The 23,939-nt window shown below is 42.1% G+C and overlaps 1 protein-coding gene across 1 annotated transcript in view; it reads left to right on the top strand.

Annotated features, from left to right (window-relative positions):
* The window catches only part of LOC124723228 (probable chitinase 2), a 278,220-nt gene that overhangs the window by 111,897 nt on the left and 142,384 nt on the right, over positions 1-23,939 (top strand). Inside the window, exon 2 of the mRNA XM_047248419.1 lies at positions 17,028-17,225. Within this exon, the coding sequence (XP_047104375.1) occupies positions 17,028-17,225 (198 nt within the window). The remainder of the gene's footprint in view (positions 1-17,027; positions 17,226-23,939) is intronic.

The raw sequence follows: 23,939 nt of genomic DNA, 5'->3' as shown, positions 1-23,939 counted from the left end.
AGACAAGCCTGATGATCGAACAGGCCAAGGCAACAATGTCGACACTCTGTAGAGCATGTTGGGTTACAACAGCGGATGGTGGACGAGTGTTATCCTGTTGGAAAACACCCGCTGGACGGTGTTCATGAATGGCAGCACAACAGGTTGAATCACCAGACTGACGTACAGTTTTGCAGCCAGGGTGCGTGGGATAGCGCCGGCCGGGGTGGCCGAGCAGTTCTAGGCGCTACAGTCTGGAACCGCGCGACCGCTACGGTCGCAGGTTCGAATCCTGCCTCGGGCATGGATGTGTGTGATGTTCTTAGGTTAGTTAGGTTCAAGTAGTTCTAAGTTCTAGGAGACTGATGACCTCAGAAGTTAAGTCCCATAGTGCTCAGAGCCATTTGAACCTTTTTTTTTTGCGTGGGATAACCACGAGAGTGCTTCTACTGTTATACGACTCCTGACCTAAACCGAGACCTGGTGACCCTCCAGTAGTGATATACAGGGGCTGTCGAGCATAGCGATGGGTGGTTGTAGAAAAGCGCATGAAATCAGGAGAAGAAATCACTCGTTGGTTCCAAAATGCTACCAGCAGTCCCCACTACCGCAATGACTATGCATAGAGGTACAATGATTGAGAAGCTCATAAACTACACATTTCTGTAATCAATGCAACGCGACGCATGAGATGCTGGAAAGAGCGACGCCACTGAACATAAGATGGATGGAAACGAGCGATTTGGGTGATATATCACGCTATGCCCTGCAGAAATCCGATGGAAAGGTTTACATAGATTTGGCAAATGCCTGGAGAACGTTACCTGCCATCATGTGTGGTGGCAAAAGTGAAGTATGGAAGAGATGGTGTTACAGTATGGGGTGTTTTTCGTGGTTAGGGTGTGGTCCTCTCATGTGCGTAAGAAAACACTAAATTCAGAAGGATACGAATACATTTTACAACACTGTATACTGCTTTCAGTAGGAGAATAAATCACAGGCGATAATTGCTTGTGTCAGCACTACATTGCATCCTGTCATAAAGCACCATCTGTGGGGTAATCGTATCTACCTCTATATTCTACAATCCTCTGTGAAGTGCTTGGCAGAAGGTACATCCCACTGGATCAGCTATTAAGACTTTTTCCTTTGTTTAAATGCCTCTGTGGGTGCTGTAATTAATCTAGTCTTATCCTCATTATCCCTATGGAGTGATATTTAGAGGGTTGTAGTATATTCCTTGGGTCATCATTTAAAGCCGTCTCGGACTGATTGCATTTCCCTAGTATCCTACGAATAAACCGAAGCCTGCTACCTGCTTTACCCATGACTGAGCCTATGTGATAGTTCCGCATCATGTCCCGACTAACTGTTGTTACACCCAAGTATTTGTATGAGTTTACAGATTCCAACTATGACCCTCTAATACGAGGGTTGTCCAGAAAGTAAGTTCCGATCGGTCGCTAAATGGAAACCACAGTGAAAATCAGAGTCATTTTATTTGCAAGAGTTAGTTACACTTTCCAGATACTTATCTACATAGTCGCCGCTCCCAGTTAGACATTTGTCAGAGCGTTATACCAAATTTCCAACACCATCGTCATAGAAGGCAGCCACCTGTGCTTTCTGATAATTCTCTACACTGGTGTATAGCGCGTACCCTGCGCCCAGGTGTTGTCTTCATATCCAGCATTTCATGTGAACTGAGATGATACTCAGGACGAGCCAATTTGGGCTGTGTTGTGAGTGATCGAACACTTCCCATCGAAAAGGCTGCAGGAGCGTCTTCACGGCCCTGCAGAGTGCGGCTGAGAATTGCCGTGAAGAAGGAAGTGCGTGGCAGTTGTGTTAGGTGGGCTGCATTCATTAAGGCGAAACCTCCCAGCGGGCCCTCCTACTTGGCGGTAGACATCGTTGTTCTAGACACCTTTACTCGCTCACAGTGCGCTCACAACTGAAAAGAGCGTCTTGATGCGATCAACGGTCATACTAGAGGCACTGCCCAACACATCTGTGCAAAACTTCATCGGGTTTTCACTGTGGTGTCCATTTCACGACCAATCAGAACTTACTTTCTGGACAACCCTCGTATTATATCCATAGCATACTATTTGTTGAATGTTTAAAGCAAGTACCAATCATTGCATATCTTTGAAATCTTATCAACGCCTGGCTGAATATTTGTACAGCTTCAGTCAGACGGTACATCTACATCTACATCTATACTCCGCGAGCCACCTTACGGTGTGTGGCGGAGGGTACTTATTGTACCACTATCTGATCCCCCCTTCCCTGTTCCATTCACGAATTGTGCGTGGGAAGAACGACTGCTTGTAAGTCTCTGTATTTGCTCTAATTTCTCGGATCTTTTCGTTGTGATCATTACGCGAGATATATGTGGGCGGTAGTAATATGTTGCCCATCTCTTCCCGGAATGTGCTCTCTCGTAATTTCGATAATAAACCTTTCCGTATTGCGTAACGCCTTTCTTGAAGTGTCCGCCACTGGAGCTTGTTCAGCATCTCCGTAACGCTCTCGCGCTGACTAAATGTCCCCATGACGAATCGCGCTGCTTTTCGCTGGATCATGTCTATCTCTTCTATTAATCCAACCTGGTAAGGGTCCCATACTGATGAGCAATACTCAAGAATCGGACGAACAAGCGTTTTGTAAGCTACTTCTTTCGTCGATGAGTCACATTTTCTTAGAATTCTTCCTATGAATCTCAACCTGGCGCCTGCTTTTCCCACTATTTGTTTTATGTGATCATTCCACTTCAGATCGCTCCGGATAGTAACTCCTAAGTATTTTACGGTCGTTACCGCTTCCAATGATTTACCACCTATGGCATAATCGTACTGGAATGGATTTCTGCGGCTATGTATGCGCATTATATTACATTTATCTACGTTTAGGGAAAGCTGCCAGCTGTCGCACCATGCATTAATCCTCTGCAGGTCTTCCTGGAGTACGTACGAGTCTTCTGATGTTGCTATTTTCTTGTAGACAACCGTGTCATCTGCAAATAGCCTCACGGAGCTACCGATGTTCTCAACTAAGTCATTTATGTATATTGTAAACAATAAAGGTCCTATCACGCTTCCTTGCTGTACTCCCGAAATTACCTCTACATCTGCAGATTTTGAACCGTTAAGAATGACATGTTGTGTTCTTTCTTCTAGGAAATCCTGAATCCAATCACAAACCTGGTCCGATATTCCGTAAGCTCGTATTTTTTTCACTAAACGTAAGTGCGGAACCGTATCAAATGCCTTCCTGAAGTCCAGGAATACGGCATCAATCTGCTCGCCAGTGTCTACGGCACTGTGAATTTCTTGGGCAAATAGGGCGAGCTGAGTTTCACATGATCTCTGTTTGCGGAATCCATGTTGGTTATGATGAAGGAGATTTGTATTATCTAAGAACGTCATAATACGAGAACACAAAACATGTTCCATTATTCTACAACAGATTGACGTAAGCGAAATAGGCCTATAATTATTCGCATCTGATTTATGACCCTTCTTGAAAATGGGAACGACCTGCGCTTTCTTCCAGTCGCTAGGTACTTTACGTTCTTCCAGCGATCTACGATAAATTGCTGATAGAAAGGGGGCAAGTTCTTTAGCATAATCACTGTAGAATCTTAAGGGTATCTCGTCTGGTCCGGATGCTTTTCCGCTACTAAGTGATAGCAGTTGTTTTTCAATTCCGATATCGTTTATTTCAATATTTTCCATTTTGGCGTCCGTGCGACGGCTGAAGTCAGGGACCGTGTTACGATTTTCCGCAGTGAAACAGTTTCGGAACACTGAATTCAGTATTTCTGCCTTTCTTCGGTCGTCCTCTGTTTCGGTGCCATCGTGGTCAACGAGTGACTGAATAGGGGATTTAGATCCGCTTACCGATTTTACATATGACCAAAACTTTTTAGGGTTCTTGTTTAGAGTGTTTGCCAATGTTTTATGTTCGAATTCGTTGAATGCTTCTCTCATTGCTCTCTTTACGCTCTTTTTCGCTTCGTTCAGCTTTTCCTTATCAGCTATGATTCGACTACTCTTAAACCTATGATGAAGCTTTCTTTGTTTCCGTAGTACCTTTCGTACATGATTGTTATACCACGGTGGATCTTTCCCCTCGCTTTGGACCTTAGTCGGTACGAACTTATCTAAGGCGTGCTGGACGATGTTTCTGAATTTTTTCCATTTTTGTTCCACATCCTCTTCCTCAGAAATGAACGTTTGATGGTGGTCACTCAGATATTCTGCGATTTGTGCCCTATCACTCTTGTTAAGCAAATATATTTTCCTTCCTTTCTTGGCATTTCTTATTACACTTGTAGTCATTGATGCAACCACTGACTTATGATCACTGATACCCTCTTCTACATTCACGGAGTCGAAAAGTTCCGGTCTATTTGTTGCTATGAGGTCTAAAACGTTAGCTTCACGAGTTGGTTCTCTAACTATCTGCTCGAAGTAATTCTCGGACAAGGCAGTCAGGATAATGTCACAAGAGTCTCTGTCCCTGGCTCCAGTTCTGATTGTGTGACTATCCCATTCTATACCTGGTAGATTGAAGTCTCCCCCTATTACAATAGTATGATCACGAAACTTCTTCACGACGTTCTGCAGGTTCTCTCTGAGGCGCTCAACTACTACGGTTGCTGATGCAGGTGGTCTATAGAAGCATCCGACTATCATATCTGACCCACCTTTGATACTTAGCTTAACCCAGATTATTTCACATTCGCATTCGCTAATAACTTCACTGGATATTATTGAATTCTTTACTGCTATAGATACTCCTCCACCATTGGCGTTTATCCTAACCTTGCGGTATATATTCCATTCTGTGTCTAGGATTTCGTTACTGTTCACTTCCGGTTTTAACCAACTTTCCGGTCCTAATACTATATGCGCACTATTTCCTTCGATAAGAGATACTAATTCAGGAACCTTGCCGTGGATACTCCTGCAGTTTACCAATATTACGTTAACTTTTCCTGTTTTTGGTCTCTGAGGACGGACGTTCTTTATCAACGATGATAATGTCCTCTCTGGTAAGCCGTCAGGTATTTTATCGTTTCGCCCAAGGGGGGGTCCCTCTAACCTAAAAAACCCCTGTGTGCACGCCACACGTACTCTGCTACCCTAGTAGCTGCTTCCGGTGTGTAGTGCACGCCTGACCTGTCTAGGGGGGCCCTACAGTTCTCCACCCAATAACGGAGGTCGATGAATTTGCAACCATTATAGTCGCAGAGTCGTCTGAGCCTCTGGTTTAGACCCTCCACACGGCTCCAAACCAGAGGACCGCGATCGACTCTGGGCACTATGCTGCAGATATTAAGCTCAGCTTGCACTCCGCGTGCGATGCTGGTTGTCTTCACCAAATCAGCCAGCCGCCGGAAGGAACCAAGGATGGCCTCAGAACCCAAGCGGCAGGCGTCATTCGTTCCGACATGTGCTACTATCTGCAGCCGGTCACACCCAGTGCGTTCAATAGCTGCCGGAAGGGCCTCCTCCACATTACGGACGAGACCCCCCGGCAAGCACACCGAGTGCACACTGGCATTCTTCCCCGACCTACCCGCTATTTTCCTGAGGGGCTCCATAACCCGCCTAACGTTGGAGCTCCCTATAACTAATAGGCCCGCCCTCTGTGACTGTCGGGACCTTGCCGGAGAATCGGCCACTGGCCCAACAGGCGAGGCATCCTGTGGTGGCTCGGAAACGATGTCATCACCACTAGGAAGCACCCCGTACCTGTTGGAAAGGGGTAAGGCAGCTGCCACGCGGCCAGATCCCACCTTCGCCTTTCGGCCAGGCACGCGCGAGCCCACCACTGTCCGCCATTCACCCTGGAGTGATGGCTGACCGGTAAGATGCTCACTGCCGGAAGACGCAGCGACATCAGGGGTTCCATGTGATTCCAAGGCCACCGAAGTAGGCATAGGTCTCACCACAGTTGCCCCAACGCCACTACGAGCCGACGCCTGCGCCTCGAGCTCGATGAGCCTAACAGACAAAGCCTCCACCTGCCCCCGAAGAGTGGCCAATTCTCCTTGCGTCCGCTCACAACAACCACAGTCCCTACACATGACTATGTTTACCCTACTCTATACGGTGACAAATTCCCAAGATAATCTCCCGATGAGCTACTCTGATAATCAAGAAACACTCACTGAAATACGAGACGCGAAAACTACGCTAGGTTTTCCCAGAAAAACTATTTGAAAGCTAAGCGCAGCAAATAAGTACAAAAACGCTTTATACAAACAGTACTCGCTGCTGCTGGTGCTCTCGCTCTGGCTGTCACAGGACTACCTTGCTGTAGATAACTGCATCATTCAAAAATGGCTCTGAGCACTATGGGACTTAACAGCTGAGGTCATCAGTCCCCTAGAACTTAGAACTACTTAAACCTAACTAACCCAAGGACATCACACACATCCATGCCCGAGCAGGATTCGAACCCGCGACCATAGCAATCGCGCGGTTTCAGACTGAAGCGCCTAGAACCGCTTGGCCACTCCAGCTGGGTAGTGCATCATCTGCGAGAAGTATGAGGTTGCTATTACTATTGTTCGCAAGACCATTAATGTGCAATGAAGCGGGAAAGAAACTGGCCTATAAAAATACAGAGCCATGTAAGCAAGCAGAAGATGGCACCGCGGTCGGCAACGCCTATATAAGATAACAAGTGTCTGGCGCAGTTGTTAGATGAGTTACTGCTGCTACAATGACAGGTTATCAAAATTTAAGTGAGTCTGCAAGTGGTGTTATAGTCGGCGCTAGCGATGGGAGTGAGCATCTCAGAGGTGGCGATGAAGTGGGAATTTTTCCCTACGATTATTTCACGAGTGCACCTTGAATATCAGGAGTCCGGTAAAACATCAAATCTCCGACATCGCTGCGCCCGAAAAAAGATCCTGCAAGAACGGGACCAACGACGGCTGAAGAGAATTGTTCGACGTGACAGAAGTGCAGCCCTTCCACAACTTGCATCAGATTTCAATGCTGGGCCGTCAACAAGTGTCAACGTGCGAACTATTCAACGAAACATCATCGATATGGGCTTTTGGAGCCCAAGGCCCACTCGTGTACCCTCGATGACTGCACGACACAAAACTTTACGCCTCGCCTGAGCCGGTCAACATTGACATTGGACTGTTGATGACTGGAAACATGTTGCCTGATCGGATCTCGTTTCAGATTGTATCGAGCCGATGGGCGGGTATCAAGACAGCCTCATGAATCCACAGACCATGTATGTCAGCAGGGGACTGTTCAATCTCGCAGAGGCTCTGTAATGGGGTGGGGCGTGTGCAGTTGGAGTGATATGGGACCCCTGATACGTCTGGATACGACTCTGACAGGTGACACGTACGTAAGCATCCTGTCTGACCACCTGAATCCATTCATGACCATCATGCATTCCGACGGACTTGATCAATTCCAACAGAACAATACGACACTCCACACGTCCAGAATTGCTACAGAGTTGCTCCAGGAACACTCTTCTCGGTTTAAACACTTCCGCTGGCCACCAAACTCCCCAGACATGTTCATTATTGAGCATATCTGGGCCCTGTTCAGAACAGATCTCCACCCATTCATATTCTTACAGATTTATGTACAGCCCTGCAGGATTCATGGTGTCAATTCCCTCCAGCACTACTTCAGACATTGTTCGAATCCATGCCACGTTCTGTTGAGGCACATCTGCTTACTCGCGGGGGCGTGCACGATATTAGGCAGGTGTACCAGTTTCTTTGGCTATTCAGAGTACAGCACGAACAGCAAGGGACCCAACACACTTCCCGGGAGTACACCTTAAGTTACTTTACATCTCTCAATCACTCTCCACGCAAGATAACATGCTGCGTCGTCCCTACCAATAAATCCTCAATCCAGTCACGTATTTCATCTGATACTCCATATGATCGTGCTTTTCATAATAAGCGTAGGCTTGGTACTGAGTCAAATGCTTTTCGGAAATCGAGAAATCCTGATCCGTGGCATTCAGGACGTCATGTTTCACATGATCTGTGTTTTCGAAATCGGCTGTGCTCTTTCAGAGGAACCATCATGTGGATGGCTCTTTGGCGCAGAGGAGGTCGTTCTGTTCAGGCACCTCACTGTGTTTGTGCCCAGAATATGTTCTAAGATTCTACAAAAGATGGACGTCGAGGATATCAGACGGCATTTTGGTGGATCACTTCTGCTACTATTCTTATAGACAGGTTTGACCTGTGCTTTCTTCCAGCTACTGGGCACAGTTTTCTGTTGGAGGGCTCTACGCTAGATTGAAGTTAACAAAGGGATTAGCTCTGCCGCGAATTGGGTATAAATTTGATAGGGATTCCATCGAGCCCTGGGGCTTTGTTCAATTTATTTTCAACTATTACAGTTATTTCTCAATGCCACTGACTCTAATATCTATTTCACTCATCTTTTCAGTGGTGCGAGAACTGCAGTTAGGCATATACTCCCGGGTTTTCCTCTGTACAGGAACATTTCAAAACAGAGTTAGGCATTTCTACCTTTGCTTTGCTACCCTCAATTTTAGTTCCTATCTCGTCCATAAGTGACTGGACACTAGTTTGGTGCTGTTAACAGCCTTTACATACGACCAAAATTTCTTTGGGTTTTGTAAAATGTCTCTTGTCAACATTCTGTTACGGTAGTCATTGAAAATGGAAGGAAGGAAGATTGGGTTTAACGCCCTGTCGACATCGAGGTCATAAGAGACGGTGCACCAGCTCGAATTGTGTCGAGGATAGGGAAGGAAATCGGCTGTGCCCTTTCAGAGGAACCATCCCAACATTTGCCTGGAGCGATTTAGGGAAGTTATGGTAAACCTACATGTGAATGGTCAGACGCGAGTTTGAACAATCGTACTCCCAAATGCGAGTCCAGAGTGCTAACCATTGCGCCACTTCACTCGGTGGTAGTCATGAATGCTTCACGCATTGCTCTCTAGATTGCCAAGTGCGTTTCATTCAGCATCTCTCTGTCTATATCCCTATGCTTTGTTTCTCACCTATTATGCAATAGTCTCTGTTTCTTTGCAGTGACTGTATACCATAGAGGATCTCTCCCATTATGAACTGTTCTACTGGGTACATATCTGTACAGTGCATGATCAACTATTCTTCTGAACTTGAGACATAGTTCCTGTACATGCTCCTGTCCTGAGCTAAAAGTTTCAAGGTCCTCACTGAGGTATGATTGTTTCTCTGGTTAGTTTGTTGAACATATGTATCTTTCTGCTTCTTTTAGTTTCCCTTTGTGTTTTGGTATTCATTCTTGCTATAACTGCCTCATGGTCACCAATACCTGTTTCGATGTTGACTCCCTTAAAAAGGTTAGGTCTGTCTGTTGTCATCAGTTCCAATATATTTCCATCAATAGTGGGTTCTGAACTATCTGTTTTCGGAGAAGGCATTCAGTAATGTTTCACAGTTGTCTTGTCACACTCACCACTAAAAAAAATATATTTGTCTCAATTGATTGTTGGATGATTAAAATCTCCTCCAACAATTACAGTATGGTTAGGGAACTTACATACAAGCGAACTGAGGTTTTCCCTGAAGTTTCTGGTTACAACAGGAGGACACTCTGGTGGTCGATGAAGGATCCTATCATAATTTTATGCCCACCCTTCATACTGAGTCTTACTCAAACGATCCCACATGCAGCTTCAATTTCTATCTCGGTGAATTTGAGTTTAGATTAGATTAGATTAGTTTTTCGTTCCATAGATCCGTGTTGAGGAGATCCTCTTGGACGTGGAACATGTCACTTAAAAAAAAAAAAAAAAAAAGCTGAAATAACAATACTAACAGTATGAATATATACAATACATCATTTGTTTCTATTAAAAAATTCGTCAATGGAGTAGAAGGAGTTGGCCACTAGTAAGTCTTTCAGGCTCCTTTTAAACTGATCTTTATTTGTAACAAAATTTTTTGTTTGCTGGCAAATTATTGAAGATGAGTGTTCCTGAGTAGTGGACCTTTTTTTGAACTAAAGTAAGTGCTTTTAAGTCCTTGTGCAGATCATTTTTGTTCCTGGTATTGTATGTATGAACTGAGCTGTTTGTTGGAAAAAGAGATATATTATTTAGGACAAATTTCATTAAGGAGTAAATATACTAAGAGGCAGCAGTTAGTATACCCAGTTCTTTGAAGAGGTTTCTACAGGATGTCCGTGAATTTACTCCACAAATAATACGTATTACACACTTTTGTTTGACTTGAAGAGTTACCCCAAAATATTATACCATATGACATTATGGAATGAAAGTAGGCAAAGTATGCAAGCTTCTTCATTTTTATGTCGCCTATGTCTCCTAACACTCGAATTGCAAATACAGATTTGTTAAGGCATTTCTGCAGTTCTGTGGTGTGCTCCTCCCAACTGAATTTATTATCAAGTTGTAATCCCAGGAATTTAAGACTGTCAACCTCTTCTATCTGCTCTACTTCATACTTTATGCATATGCTGGGTGGAAACCTCTTACAGGTTCTAAATTGCATATAGTGAGTCTTTTCGAAGTTTAATGTCAGCGAGTTGGCTTAAAACCATTTATTAATATCCATGAAAATATCATTAGCAGATCTTTCTATAACTACACCCGACATACTATTTATTGCAATACTCTGCTTCTGGCAGTGTAACTGATGAGAGATCATTACTGTACACAAGAAAAAGCAATGGCCCTAAGATGGATCCTTGCAGGACACCACATGTAATTTCTTCCGATTCTGATGATGACTGATGACTTAATTCACTAGTCCCTTGCACTGACACCCTTTGTTTCCGGTTAGCGAGGTATGACTTGAACCATTTTGCAGCACTGCCTGTGACACCATAGAATTCTAATTTATTTAAAAGGATGTTGTGGTTTACACAATCGAATGCCTTTGACAAATCACAGAAAATACCTGCTGCTTGTAACTTGTTATTTAATGAATTAAGTACATTTTCACTGTAGGTGTAAATAGCCTTTTCGATTTTAGAACTCTTCAGAAATCCAAACTGTGTTCTTGATAATATGTTATTTGTGGTCAGATGGTTGAGAAGCTGCCTGTACGACGTCACTTCCATTTCTCGTTTTAATATTCTTTCAGTACACACTTAAATATTCCCCAAAGATCTCACTATTGTCAACTTCAGGTTTTAATCAGCTTTCTATGCCTCACATTATGTGAGCGTCAGTTCTTTATAGGAACGCTTAACGCTCTGGCGCTTTGTTGCCAGTGCTTCGGCCGTTAACTACACTGGTGTCCAAATTTAAAGCGACAAACAGAAAGTCTTCGAGACTGCATTTATTTTGCAGCAAAACCCTATAAAGAAGTGATAATAAAGTTGGAAAAATGTGCAGAATATTGAACGTAAACAACTGCAACAAGCATAACGATAGACAAAAACGTTCTTCGTTTTTTCCAAATTAACAGGTTTGCGCACACATTCCGACAACTGGTTAATGTGATCAGTATGGGGTGTGGCCACTGTGGCAGCAATATAGGCCTGACAATAACGGAGAATACTGTGAATGATGTCATTAATCTCATGTTGAGGCAATAAGGCCCATTCTTCTTGCAGAGCTGCTCGCAAGTCTTGGAAAGTGGTTGGTGTACAGTGACCTCATGCGACCCGTCTCCCCAGACACGCTCTATGGAATTCAAATCGGGAAAGCGAAAAGATCATGCCAGGCGTGGAATATCTTCCGTTTCCAAGAAGACATCAACGACCCATACTCTATATGAGGTCGAGCATTATCGTCCTTGAATAAGAAGTCTGAGCCCATAGCACCTCATAACAACCGTACATGAGGTCCCAAGACCTCGTCACGGTACCTGACAGCAGTTAAACCTTAGCAGTTCACTCGCACAGTTTCATAAAGAGGTGTTAGAGTGGTCAACATGATCCCTGCCCACACCATTAAGGATCCTCCTCGATATCGGTCTCTTTCCATGGGGAAATAGTGGTTTGTTGCCTTCATTTTGGACACCAGCGCACTAGGAATTTGATACTCTCATCTTCAGGAGGCATTTCTTTGGATCTTACATTGATACTTATGGGTTTTCCAAAACTAATCTAAAAAAAAAAAGACCCTTGTGTGCATCTCGCACACAGTCAGCTACTTCAGTAGCTGCTTCTGACGTGTAGTGCACACCAGAACTCTTTCAGTAGCCCTACAACTCTCAGCTCTATAGTGCTATTCAAGGCAGCACAGGCTAGCTTGTCACGGAACCCTCAGAGTCTCTGGTTCAAGCCTTACACTAGACTCGGGACCAGGGAGTCATGATCTGTTCCGAAGACAATGCTGCAGATTGTGATCTTCGTTGAAACTCTATGAGCAAGGACTTTTTTTTTTTTTATTTACACGTTACGTTCCGTAGGACCAAAATGAGGAGCAAATCTCGCAAGGTCGTGGAACATGTCAGCACATGAAATTACAAAATAAAAGTAATAACAGATAAAAATAAAATGTTTATGAACCCGAAAAAAGTCAATCCATAATTTTAAGTAAACGCAATCAACAATACAACAAGAACAGGTTACTTTTTCAAGGAACTGCTCGACAGAATAGGAGTGACCCATGAGGAAACTCTTCAGTTTCGATTTGAAAGCGCGTGGATTACTGCTAAGATTTTTTAATTCGAGTGGTAGCTTATTGAAAATGGATGCAGCTGTATTCTGCACAGCTTTCTGCACGAGAGTTAAGGAAGTCCGATCCAAATGCAGGCTTCATTTCTGTCGCGCAGACTCGTGAGCAGGGATCGACAAGAGGTTCGTGAACTTGCAACATAGCCCGAACCGTCCGTTGCTGAGCGAAAAACATCCTTTTAGAATGGGAAGAGTTACCCCAGAATATAATAAGATGCGACATAAGCGAATGAAAATAAGCAAAGTAGACTAATTTTCCTTTCGAACGATCACTCACTTCAGATACCGTTCGAATAGTAAAAACGGCAGCATTAAGTCTTTGAACAAGATCCTGAACGTGGGCTTTCCATGACAATTTACTATCTATCTGATCACCTAGACAATTGAACTATTCAGTTTCACTAATCATATGCCCATTCTGTGATATTAAAACGTCAGGTTTTGTTGAATTCTGTGTTAGAAACTGTAAAAACTGATTCTTACTGTGATTTAGCGTTAGTTTATTTTCTACAAACCCACGAACTTATGTCATGAACTGCAGTATTTGAAACAGAGCCAATGTTGCAAACAACATCCTTTACTACCAAGCTAGTCTCATTATCAAACAGAAATATTTTAGAGTTACCCGTAATACTAGAGTCTGTTGCTAAAGTAAGATGTGAACGAATTGTGAGCTATTCCCCATATTCCGTAATGGTCCAATTTCTGGAGCAATATTTTCTGATCAACACAATCAAACGCCTTAGTTAAATCAAAAATATGCATAGCGTTCGAAACCTGTTGTTTAAACCATCCAGTACCTCACAGAGAAAAGAGAATATAGCATTTTCAGCTGTTAAGCGACTTCTAAAGCCAAACTGTACATTTGATAGCAAATCGTGTGATACAAAATGATCAATTATCCTTACATACATAGCCTTTTCAATAGCTTTAGCAAACACTGATGGCATGAAAATAGATCTAAAATTGTCTACATTATCCCTTTCTCCCTTTTTATAAAGCGGCTTTACTAGTGAGCACTTTAATCGTTCAGGAAACCGTCCATTCCTAAAGGAAAAATTACAAATATGGCTAAATACAGGGCTAACATGGGCAGCACAGTACTTTAATATTCTGATAGGCACTCCATCATATCCACGAGAGTCCTTGGTCTTCAGTGATTTAATTATTGACTCAATCTCCCCCTTGTCTGTATCACAGAGGAGTATTTCAGACATCAATCTCGGAAAGGCATTTGCCAAGAGAGTTATACGATTTCCTGTAGAAGCTAAATTTTTATTTAATTCGCCTGCAATGCTCGTTAAATACTGTACATATATATGATTTATCAGTAACAGAAATATTCTTACAGTGAACCGGCTTCATATTGTTGACCTCGTGTTGCTGACCAGACAATTCCTTCACAACTGACCGTATGGTTTTAATTTTATCCTGTGAATTAGGTGTTCTATTTGCATACCACATACTCTTTGCCTTCGTAATAACATTTTTAAGCACCTTACAATACTGTTTGTAATGGGCTACTGCAGCTTAATTGTGACTACTTTTAACATTTTGGCATAATTCCCACTTTGTTCTACACGATGTCCTTATCCCACTAGTCAGCCACCCGGGCTGCCTATTACTGCTAGTACACTGTTTAGAACATTCTAAAGGTATTCTCAACCTTCTCTGCTAATTACTAGAATGAACCAAGTATGACCTTTCAGTCCGTGCTACAATCTACACTCGATTGCAACCTGCTTCCTCAATGGTTGCCAGAATAGCCTCTTCAACAAGCTGAATAAGACCTCCAGGCATACACACTGAGTTTACCTGGTGTTCCTTTCCATCACTTGCTGCCATTTGCCTAAGAGGTATCATTGTTCACCATAATTTTGAAATCTGAAATGCTGAAGATTAATAGACCCCTACTCTTTCATGTTTGTCTCCTCTTGACTCAGGGCAAGACAGGCGAAGCAAGTCCCACTGACTTGGTTTCAGTTTCAGTGAAAGACAGCACACTGAACATGTTTGTTAGAGGTATTGGTGTAGTGGCCTGAGTCCTCCCTGGTCCCCATCTGCCATGTACGGGATGGCTAGACCCTATATTGCCAGGCCACCACAGTCAAGTGGGTGGGTAGAGACGGAGCTCACATTTCCTTCAGGAGAGACAGTATCTGTGGGGTAGGATAGTACTTGAGGTGCCTTTGGTACCTCTGATACACAATTCTCGGTAGCCCTCCCTACACACCCAGTGTGACACAGCGGCAACATCTCTGCTACTGCCAAAAACAAATTACCACATGATGCTCCACTTTGTGCCATTTTGTTTTGGCTCCTGTACAGTGTGCTACGGTACTATGGTGCATGGATTTCAATGTGTGCCAGGGCTGCAGAGGCAGACACGTGCCTACAAACAAAGAAAAAATTAATTACATAGCTTTATTTTTTGGAGATAGTTAAAGCTTGACGACTACCCCTTATACTTCGTATTGCCACTAGTTTTCTATCAGACCGTGCCCAATGCCACATCATAAAGTTGTTTTCTCTCTTGTCAACTAATAATGCTGGGACACATTACTAACTGCTTGCTGTCAGGTGGCCCTTTTGTCGAGAATGCTGGGAGCGCATCATTATCCCTTTGGAGCTGTAGTGGATTATTTACAACAAATTCATGAGGGAATAAATATGCTGTGAAGCAGTATTCACAATGCGCAACTCCTTAAACAGATATCTACAAGATGATTGTGGCTGGGCACCACATATTATTCCTACAGCACGTTTCTGAACAGTGTAAAGTTCCATTCTTAAAGATGAGTTACCCAGAACATTATTACATATGACATTATTGAATGAATATATGAAAAATATGTCAACTTACTGATTTGTCTCTCCACAAGATTTGCAATGAGTCTGAGTGTAAGTAAATATGGGTAGAAAACATTGAAAATTGACTATGTGGAGCATGAGGACTGAATCAAAACATCTCTATACACAAGTGGATTAGCAACACATACATTCACATACACATACACAAACACACACACACACACACACACACACACACACACACACACACACACACACACACACACATACACACACACACACACACACACACACACACACACACAAATGTATGTGATTTTCCACACATTCAAAACATTTTATCTACAGTATTATGGAATAGGGGAGAGTGCTCTCCAACTATTACAATCTTACTTATGCAAAAGAAAACAAACAGTGGCTGTAAATGAAAAAAGATCCAGTTTCTTGTCAGTTACCAAAGAAGTACCACAGGGCTCCATGCTTGGACCTTTTCTTTTTGTAGTCTACATAAATGATTTGCCTTCTTCATTACCTTGTGACACTGCACTGTATGCAGACAATACAACTCTAATTACTCAGGGAAACAACTTGGATGAATTACAGAATAATGTAACAATAGGAATGGACACATGTTCCATTTGGTTTCAGGCAAATTCATTACAGATAAATATTAATAAGACAGAAGATATTGTATTTGATTTGAATTCCCCTAAACATGAAAACAAATCTTTAAAACTACTAGGGTTCCATATCAACCAAAAACTTAACTGGGAAATTCACACAGGCATGCTATGCAAAAAACTCTCATTTGTAATCTTCTTGTTACATAAACTGAGAGGCTCTGTTAGGAGAACACCCCTACTATATGTACACTTTGCCTTCTTCCACTCTCATCTCGCTTATGGGATTATACTATAGGGAAACTACCCAATTTCAAAGACAGTGTTTAAATGGCAAAAAAAGCAAACAGTTGCCTTGTAGGACTACCACCCAGAGACTTATGCAGGCAGCATTTCAAAGAATTAAATATAATGACAGTCCCTGGCTTGTATATTTATAGTTGCCTGATATACGCCAAAGAAAATTTAAATAACATTGACCTTAGGATGGCAGTGCATTCACATAATACAAGAAATGGACATACAATTGACATCCCAGTCGCCAGACTATCAAAGATTCACTGCAGTTATAAGTATCTAGCACACACATTTTTTTAACAAATTACCCAAAAGTGCACATTCTATGCACATGGATAAATTTAAAGTAAAAGTAGCAAAATGGATAAAAAATAAAGTATTTTATACAGTTCAATAATTTCAAGAGAGTGCAATAAAAGGTATTGAATTGCGATTGTACATTTTGTGAAAGGAGTATATATTACCAAATTAGAAATATAATATTACGCAGGCAATTTTTCTTGTCAAATATATGTACATATAGGTGTATTCAATGTATCTGTAACTTTTATTATATGATACTGATTACATGTAAAATGTTTAAAGGTGAATAAATATGAATATGAATATGAATATATTTGAATCATGTTCTTTGTTGCAGTTGGCCATAACAAAGCAGTGGTGTGTTACGTATCAAGTTGGGCTGTGTATCGACCAGGAAATGGAGTGTTTACTGTCAGTGATATCAACCCAAATATTTGTTCTCATCTTGTCTATGCATTTGCTGGGCTAAATGCTACAGACAACACAATTATAACTCTTGACAAGTACAATGATCTAGAAGAGGATTATGGGAAAGGTAAGTAACCATACAAATTGTGTTAATAAGTAGTATGTACCAAAAGGAAAATTCAATAGAGAAAAATGAAAAAAAGAGTCAGAATTGATGGCCAATACATATCTTTAGCAGGCAAGATATTTACTACTGCTATAGACATACACAAAAGTAAATGCACCGTCCTAGATTTTGGAACCAGTAGTTCTTCCCTTGGGGAAGTGAGCAGGATAGGTTAAGAAAGGTTCAAAATGAACTAACTTGTCATGATGATGAAGGTGGCAAAGCTTTAGGTGGAGGTGTTAGAAGGAGTAGCTCATAAATAGTATATTGGTAAGAATTGTACCAGCTTCAGGCCAGAGGTGATGTCAAACTGAGGAATAAAGGTACTTAATTTGAGTCATATGATACATCATAATTGTGATGTAGATCTCATTTGACACCACGAGAATGATATCAATAGCCAACAGAATAACTGCAGCAGCCCCAGTTCAGTTTGGTTCCTTTTTGGCAGTACCACTTGTGTGAATGGTTATTGTGGTGAGAGTACTGGCAGACACTTTAGCAGATGACAGAGGTGTATGTATTTTGAAGGTGGCACTGCATTGTTTATGTTGTGGGTTGGCAGGAGAGCCAACACCGGTTTACTAGAGGAATCCGAAAGGCACGCGTTTTAGCTCACGCAGGTTGGCGTGAGGTCTGGAACATGTCAAGGAAATTAGAATTTAGAAAAACGGACATAGCTGGTGGAATACTTAACTTTAATCCATTAACGATGAGCGTCGCTCTTGACTGTACATTATTCACAATATCAATAGCAACTGAACATGGCGCCTTGTTAGATCGTAGCAAATGACGTAGCTGAAGGCTATGCTAACTATCGTCTCGGCAAATGAGAGCGTATTTTGTCAGTGAACCATCGCTAGGAAAGTCAGTTATACAACTGGGTCTAGTGCTAGGAAGTCTCTGTAGACCTGCGGTGTGGCGGCACTCGGTCTGCAATCACTGATAGTGGCGACACGCGGGTCCGACTTATACTAATGGACCGCGGCCGATTTAAAGGCTTCCACCTAGCAAGTGTGGTGTCTGGTGGTGACACCACAGTTTATGGCTTGGTGGCAACGCAGACTCATTAAGGCAGCAAGATACTTCAGTCATTCAGTGCATTGATCTCATGTTGTTTATGAACAGAGCAATGATAAACAAAGTTTATTCATTGTGTGTGTGTCTATTATTTATAAAACTAAAAGATCACCTCAATCACATGTATAAAGTCATGAGCCTGCAACCCTAGACAAAAAACAACTATAAGATAGATATATTCATGGAAGTTGTGGGTTTGGGAATCTGTGTTAATAGTGGGGGCTAGAATTAAAGCCAATTAAAATATACAATTAGTAGATCTACTTGCAAATATCCATCAGGTGAGCCAAAGACTGAACTGAAGCTATAATGGAATGAGAAATGTGGGCAGCCTTCTGCTTAACAAAGTACCTCTATTCATTAGAAACAAAACCAATAGTTTAATCAGTAATGTAAATAAATTCTAACTTTTTTTTATTCTGCTGATAAGTACCTGAAGGCAAACTTGCATTCATTATATGAACACATCCTCTCCCCCACAATGTACAGTGAAAAAATTAAAGCCTGAGACATTTCCAGTTCTTGCTGTAAAATATTTCCCTCCTTTAAGGTAGCTCTAGTGCTTATGTTATTATCATTCTTTTCCTTGTTTTTGACTCTCAGTAAGCATTTTATTTTAGTTTTTTAATGTAATCTACACCGGTTGACAATGTTAAAATTTTTACGTGGGTTACTTCAAGACCTAATAAAACTGGTAATTTTTTTATATAGAAGGCTGCAGATTGATGTACTATAAAGGTCACGCCCAGAAGAGGATGGGCACCAGGTTGAGGAGGTTGAAACAAAATTGGAGAGACAAGAAACTTTCTGATGGTAAAACCAATAGAGGCAGGCTGACAGACAAAATGATTGATGAACTGTAGCAGTATTATGGGATGGCCATTAGAAATGATATTCAGGATTTGTTGAAATTGAAGCAGGCAGTATGGGCTGCCTTCTTCCACAGACTGTCAACTGATGAAAAACCAGTACACCACCTTTGCCCTCCTGGATATAGTTCATGGTGCAATTACTGCAATGCCCAGTACTCAAACAGTTCATACAGCCATAAATATTCCATCCCAGCAGCAGTCATGGATATCATAAAACCTATCTACAGAGACCTGGCAAATCCTGAATCATTGAAGTGTCTGCATGGTCAGATTCAAAATCCCAATGAGTCGTTCAATAATCTTATATGGACATTATACGGACTCTCTTACCAAAGAATGTTTTTGTTGGAATGAAGACACTAAAGTGGGGGGTCAGGGATGCTGTTATTGCTTTTAATTATGGCAACATTTGTAGGGTGAAAGTGCTACAGCAGATAGGGATTAATCCTGGAGCAAACTGCATCAGAAAACTTGAACGGATGGAGAAGGTTCGCATTGATAAAGCAGAATATGGAGCACAGTTGGCCACTAAGGAGTCCAGAAAGAAAAAAAAGAAGAAAAAACTTGGAAAAAGATCAAGAGGATGATATACAGTATCCCTGCTGAGTGACTAAAGTTAAAAAATTAGCCATATATTAAGTGAGTGACAGTCTTTTGAAACTTAAGAAGCCATTCCTGAAAATTTACATTTTTGTTACATTTTTCCCTAAATCTCAGAAACCACATCGAGTAGTGTATTCAAATTTTCAGGGAGTAATAACATACATATCCTGAGCCTATTGAGCTGAAAGAAGAACATAATGTTATACATAATTAAAATTATTCAGGATAACATACAAAAAAGTACACAAAATTTTAACTGTGGAATTAAAAAATTGTATTTCTGGAAGCAGTGACTGAAATGAAATTATTGTAATTCAGTAGACTCAGAACATACAGTTTAATGTGCTGTAAGAGTTTCATGTCAATGGCTACCTGAAATACAGGGAAGTCAAGTCACTAAATTTAACATTGTTGCGATAGGGCGTTCCAAGTCCCCTTAAGTATCTGCTGTTTAATTTTTTATTTCTCCTATTACGCTTACACCTCTTATTTTATTATCTTCCTGTTATCACAGGTTTTGCGTCTTTTTTTTTTGTTTCCTACTGATTTCAGAATATCTAATCAAAAATTTCATGTTTTATAAGTTTGAATTAATTAAATAATTGCTGTAAATTGTTAATTTCCTGTAACATACTTATAGTTATTACTTATTGTTATGAACACATTTTCATTTTACTATGGAGGTGCCTTAAAACCATTTCCATATTCAGAACTCAAAGAGTAGGGCATACTGTATAATTTAAACCATACGAAAAATTTTTACTCGAAATATTACGTATATAGTGTTCATTTATGTTTTGTGTTGTAGCTACGCAGGTCACTGCTGCGAACCTTGTAGTGTGTGTAAATTGATAGCCAAAACTGCGTTAAGAGTGAATGTTATGACTGCAATTAACATCACTTTTAATGGGTACCAATAACAAAGCCAAAATCATCTTTAATAACAACATGTGCAATCAGAGCTCAAAATTAAAATCCGAGATGAGAAAACTGAGGTAACAGTTGTATTTGGATATCGGTATAACCAAGGCTTCAGTGGCAAGATGCGAACTGCTGAGCCTGCTCTTTATTTCCTGTGATGCACCAATGGACATTATTATGTGACGTCTTTGCCACAAACACTGAAGTCACGGCCACGGCAATTGGGAATCTCTGCTACAAAGCTTCAGGGGTGGAGAGTCGGGGGACTTGTTCCTCTCGTGGGGGCAGCAGGTTAACTTCGATGCACTCCCCATAGTCTACTGCCTACTGTGGTCTCAATGTAGTGGGCTTACTGCTGGTATGGAGTCTGTCCACATACCTCACTGGGTGGAGGGGAGAAGGAATATTAGGATAATCAGTGATGAGATCATTAGAGACAAAACACAGGTTTGGATTAAGGAAGGAAATATGTTGTGTCATATTCAAAGTAACCGCCATGGCATTTGCCTTCAGGAATTTAGGGAAACCATGGAAAATCTATATCAGGATGGCTAGGTGGAGATTTTTAACTATCAGTCTCTCAAATATGAGTCCAGTGTCTTAAGCACTTTGCCACCTCATTCAGTACCAGGATGGAGACAAAGACCTTCAGTGGATAGTGTGGGTAACTCTGGGAAGTGGCGTTCTGCTCACGGACAACTGGGAGGCGTATCAGGCAGTGGTGGAAATCTTAGGTGAAACATTGAGCTCTTACACGGTCATGCTGGGGTTGTAACACCATTTCTTTGTGTGGCCTGATCTGATTTTGATGTCACATTGAGGTGTTTTTGTCTGGCCTCTACTTCAAACAGTTTATGTCCCTCTATGACTAGTGCTGACCCCTTGAGTCCAAAACAGTCTATGACTTTATGTGCAACCCCAGATTGAAGAGCCCATACTGTTGTACAGGTATATCTGTGTGGACTGGGCTCAGAGTCATACTTGCACAGCATCTCTGCTGGACTAAGGCCATGTATGGCTTGGAGTGATACATAGTGAACAAGTTTGTCAGTAAGGGCTTCTATGGATGCCACACTCATCAATGTCATCTTGTTCATTTAAGCCTTGGGCATTCTGGCCAATCCCTTTGTTTCCAAGTTTGACACAGGATGGAGAGCTGTGCCCAGATGTGTCATTCCACTCCACTGGCAAAAGGAGCAGAACTTAACTATTGCGACCTGTGAAACATTGTCAGACATGATGACATATGGTGCTCCCTATATGCCAAAGACTGTCACTAGTCCCTGAATTATAACTGATGTCCCAGAGCACACATTCAATGTTGGCATCAATGCCTGGGCTGTCCTAGGAAATTTGTCCGTTGTATCCCTAATATTTTCATCAAGTGGAAACCCCCTAAGGGGGCCACCATCTCATTTATGAGTATGTGCTTGGTCACCGTGGGGCCCCAGCCCATGCAGTGCTACTTCCCTGTCTGTGCTGCAAGTCTATCCTTCGACTATTCTTTTTTCTGCTCTGACTTTCGATCAGAGTCTTCTTGGTGCTGATGTGCTTGGTGCTCGGTTCTGGTTCTTGATTTTGGACACTAATTTTCGTCCCTTCCAGCTTTCTACAACTTTCATTCTAAACTAGATTGGTCATTTTACGGAATTGCGGATCGTGTAGGGGAGGTCACCTGGTGTGGCATATATTTCACCTTTTGTGCCTTTCTTTGCACCCTTCCTTTCTTCCAAAGATACAATGTCCAAAATGCAGAACGTAAATGTAGATATTCTTATTATGGGAGGGGGGGGGGGCCTCAAGCATGTTGGTCACCCCCTGACCATGCTGAGATCACACTGTTGGTACTTGAGCTGGAAACTCCCCATGCAAACCAAGTAGTATATGCCCATCATTGCTGGGACATGGGACTCCAGGCAATGGTTTAATGGCCAGGTAACCGTCACTGCAGATTGATGGCGCCTGTTGGGAGTGACCCCGTTTGCAATTGATGGTACCATGGTGGAAGCAAAGTAAACTTTCTTTTGTTCGTGGCTGCAACATCCCGACAGTCTCTCCAAATGGGAAGGATTATTATAATGCAGAGAGATAAGTCCCAATGATGTTTCATTCCTGGCTACATCATAGGAAGAAGGTATGCCAGACATCTGGGTGCAAAACAGTTCACTCAATACTTGGTATATACTTAGAATGACGGGGATACTTTTACTGTAATGGAACCGCTGAAGACAAATTTGGGGAAGTTGAGTCGCTGGGAAGAATTCAAAACGGTTCATTATTAACTAAACTTTCTCTGCTGCTCAATCTACAGCTCTTCAGGCATGTGATTGTCTAGGTGACATAATTGTGACCACTGCCCATAAAACTTTGAACATGGTCCAAGGAATCATCTTCCACAGCGACCTTGCACTCAAAACAGACGAAGAGCACTGGACTATTCTCCAGTGGTGAGGTATACATTTTATCAGATGTGTACAAAAAGAGTCCAAGGATAATTGTATGGATGCAGGTGTCTTTATCTTAGCCTTTGAAGGAAATGTCCTTCCAGAGAAAATTAAGGTGTTGGTATACAGATGTGATGTGAAACTGTATGCCCCATTGCATATGAAATGCTTCAGATGTTTACGCTTTGGGCCTATGTCATCCTGCTGCACAGTGAACCCAAAATGTGGCAACTGTGGATGATCACTCCACAAACATAGTCCATGTGAACATATGCCTTTGCATATCAACTCTGCAGAACATCAACCTCCACTTTCGCCAGTTTGCCCAGTTCTTGTGAAAGAACAGATCTAAGATGGTAAATCTACTGACTGCCTAATGTATACTAAGGCACAGAAAAAATATGAATGCCTACATACTGTGGATATGATGATCAATTATGTTAACATCATGACTATCAACCTCCCCCCCCCCCCCACCTCTAACTTTCCCAAAAGCAGATATTCCACCATCCTCTTCTCCACAGTACCTTCTTTGGGGAACGGTTCCCACCTCCAGCTGGAAATGTGTTCCCCTTCTTCAGTGTCTGTTGGTCACAAAACTCCCTCTTGAGATCCCTCTCCCTGGCAACCCCCAGACTGGAGGCCTGATGCCAAACAGTGGGTGAAGGAGTCAGGAATGTGGGTCCCAGGGTTTTCGACTCTTCATCTGTCCCCACAGTCAATGCAGAGAGCCCCTAGAATGAATCTTTCCCACC

Source organism: Schistocerca piceifrons, chromosome X (genome assembly GCF_021461385.2).
Source record: "Schistocerca piceifrons isolate TAMUIC-IGC-003096 chromosome X, iqSchPice1.1, whole genome shotgun sequence".
Taxonomy (NCBI): domain Eukaryota; kingdom Metazoa; phylum Arthropoda; class Insecta; order Orthoptera; family Acrididae; genus Schistocerca; species Schistocerca piceifrons.
The sequence above is the reverse complement of the archived record's forward strand: the minus strand, read 5'-3'. Positions and strand labels throughout refer to the sequence as shown.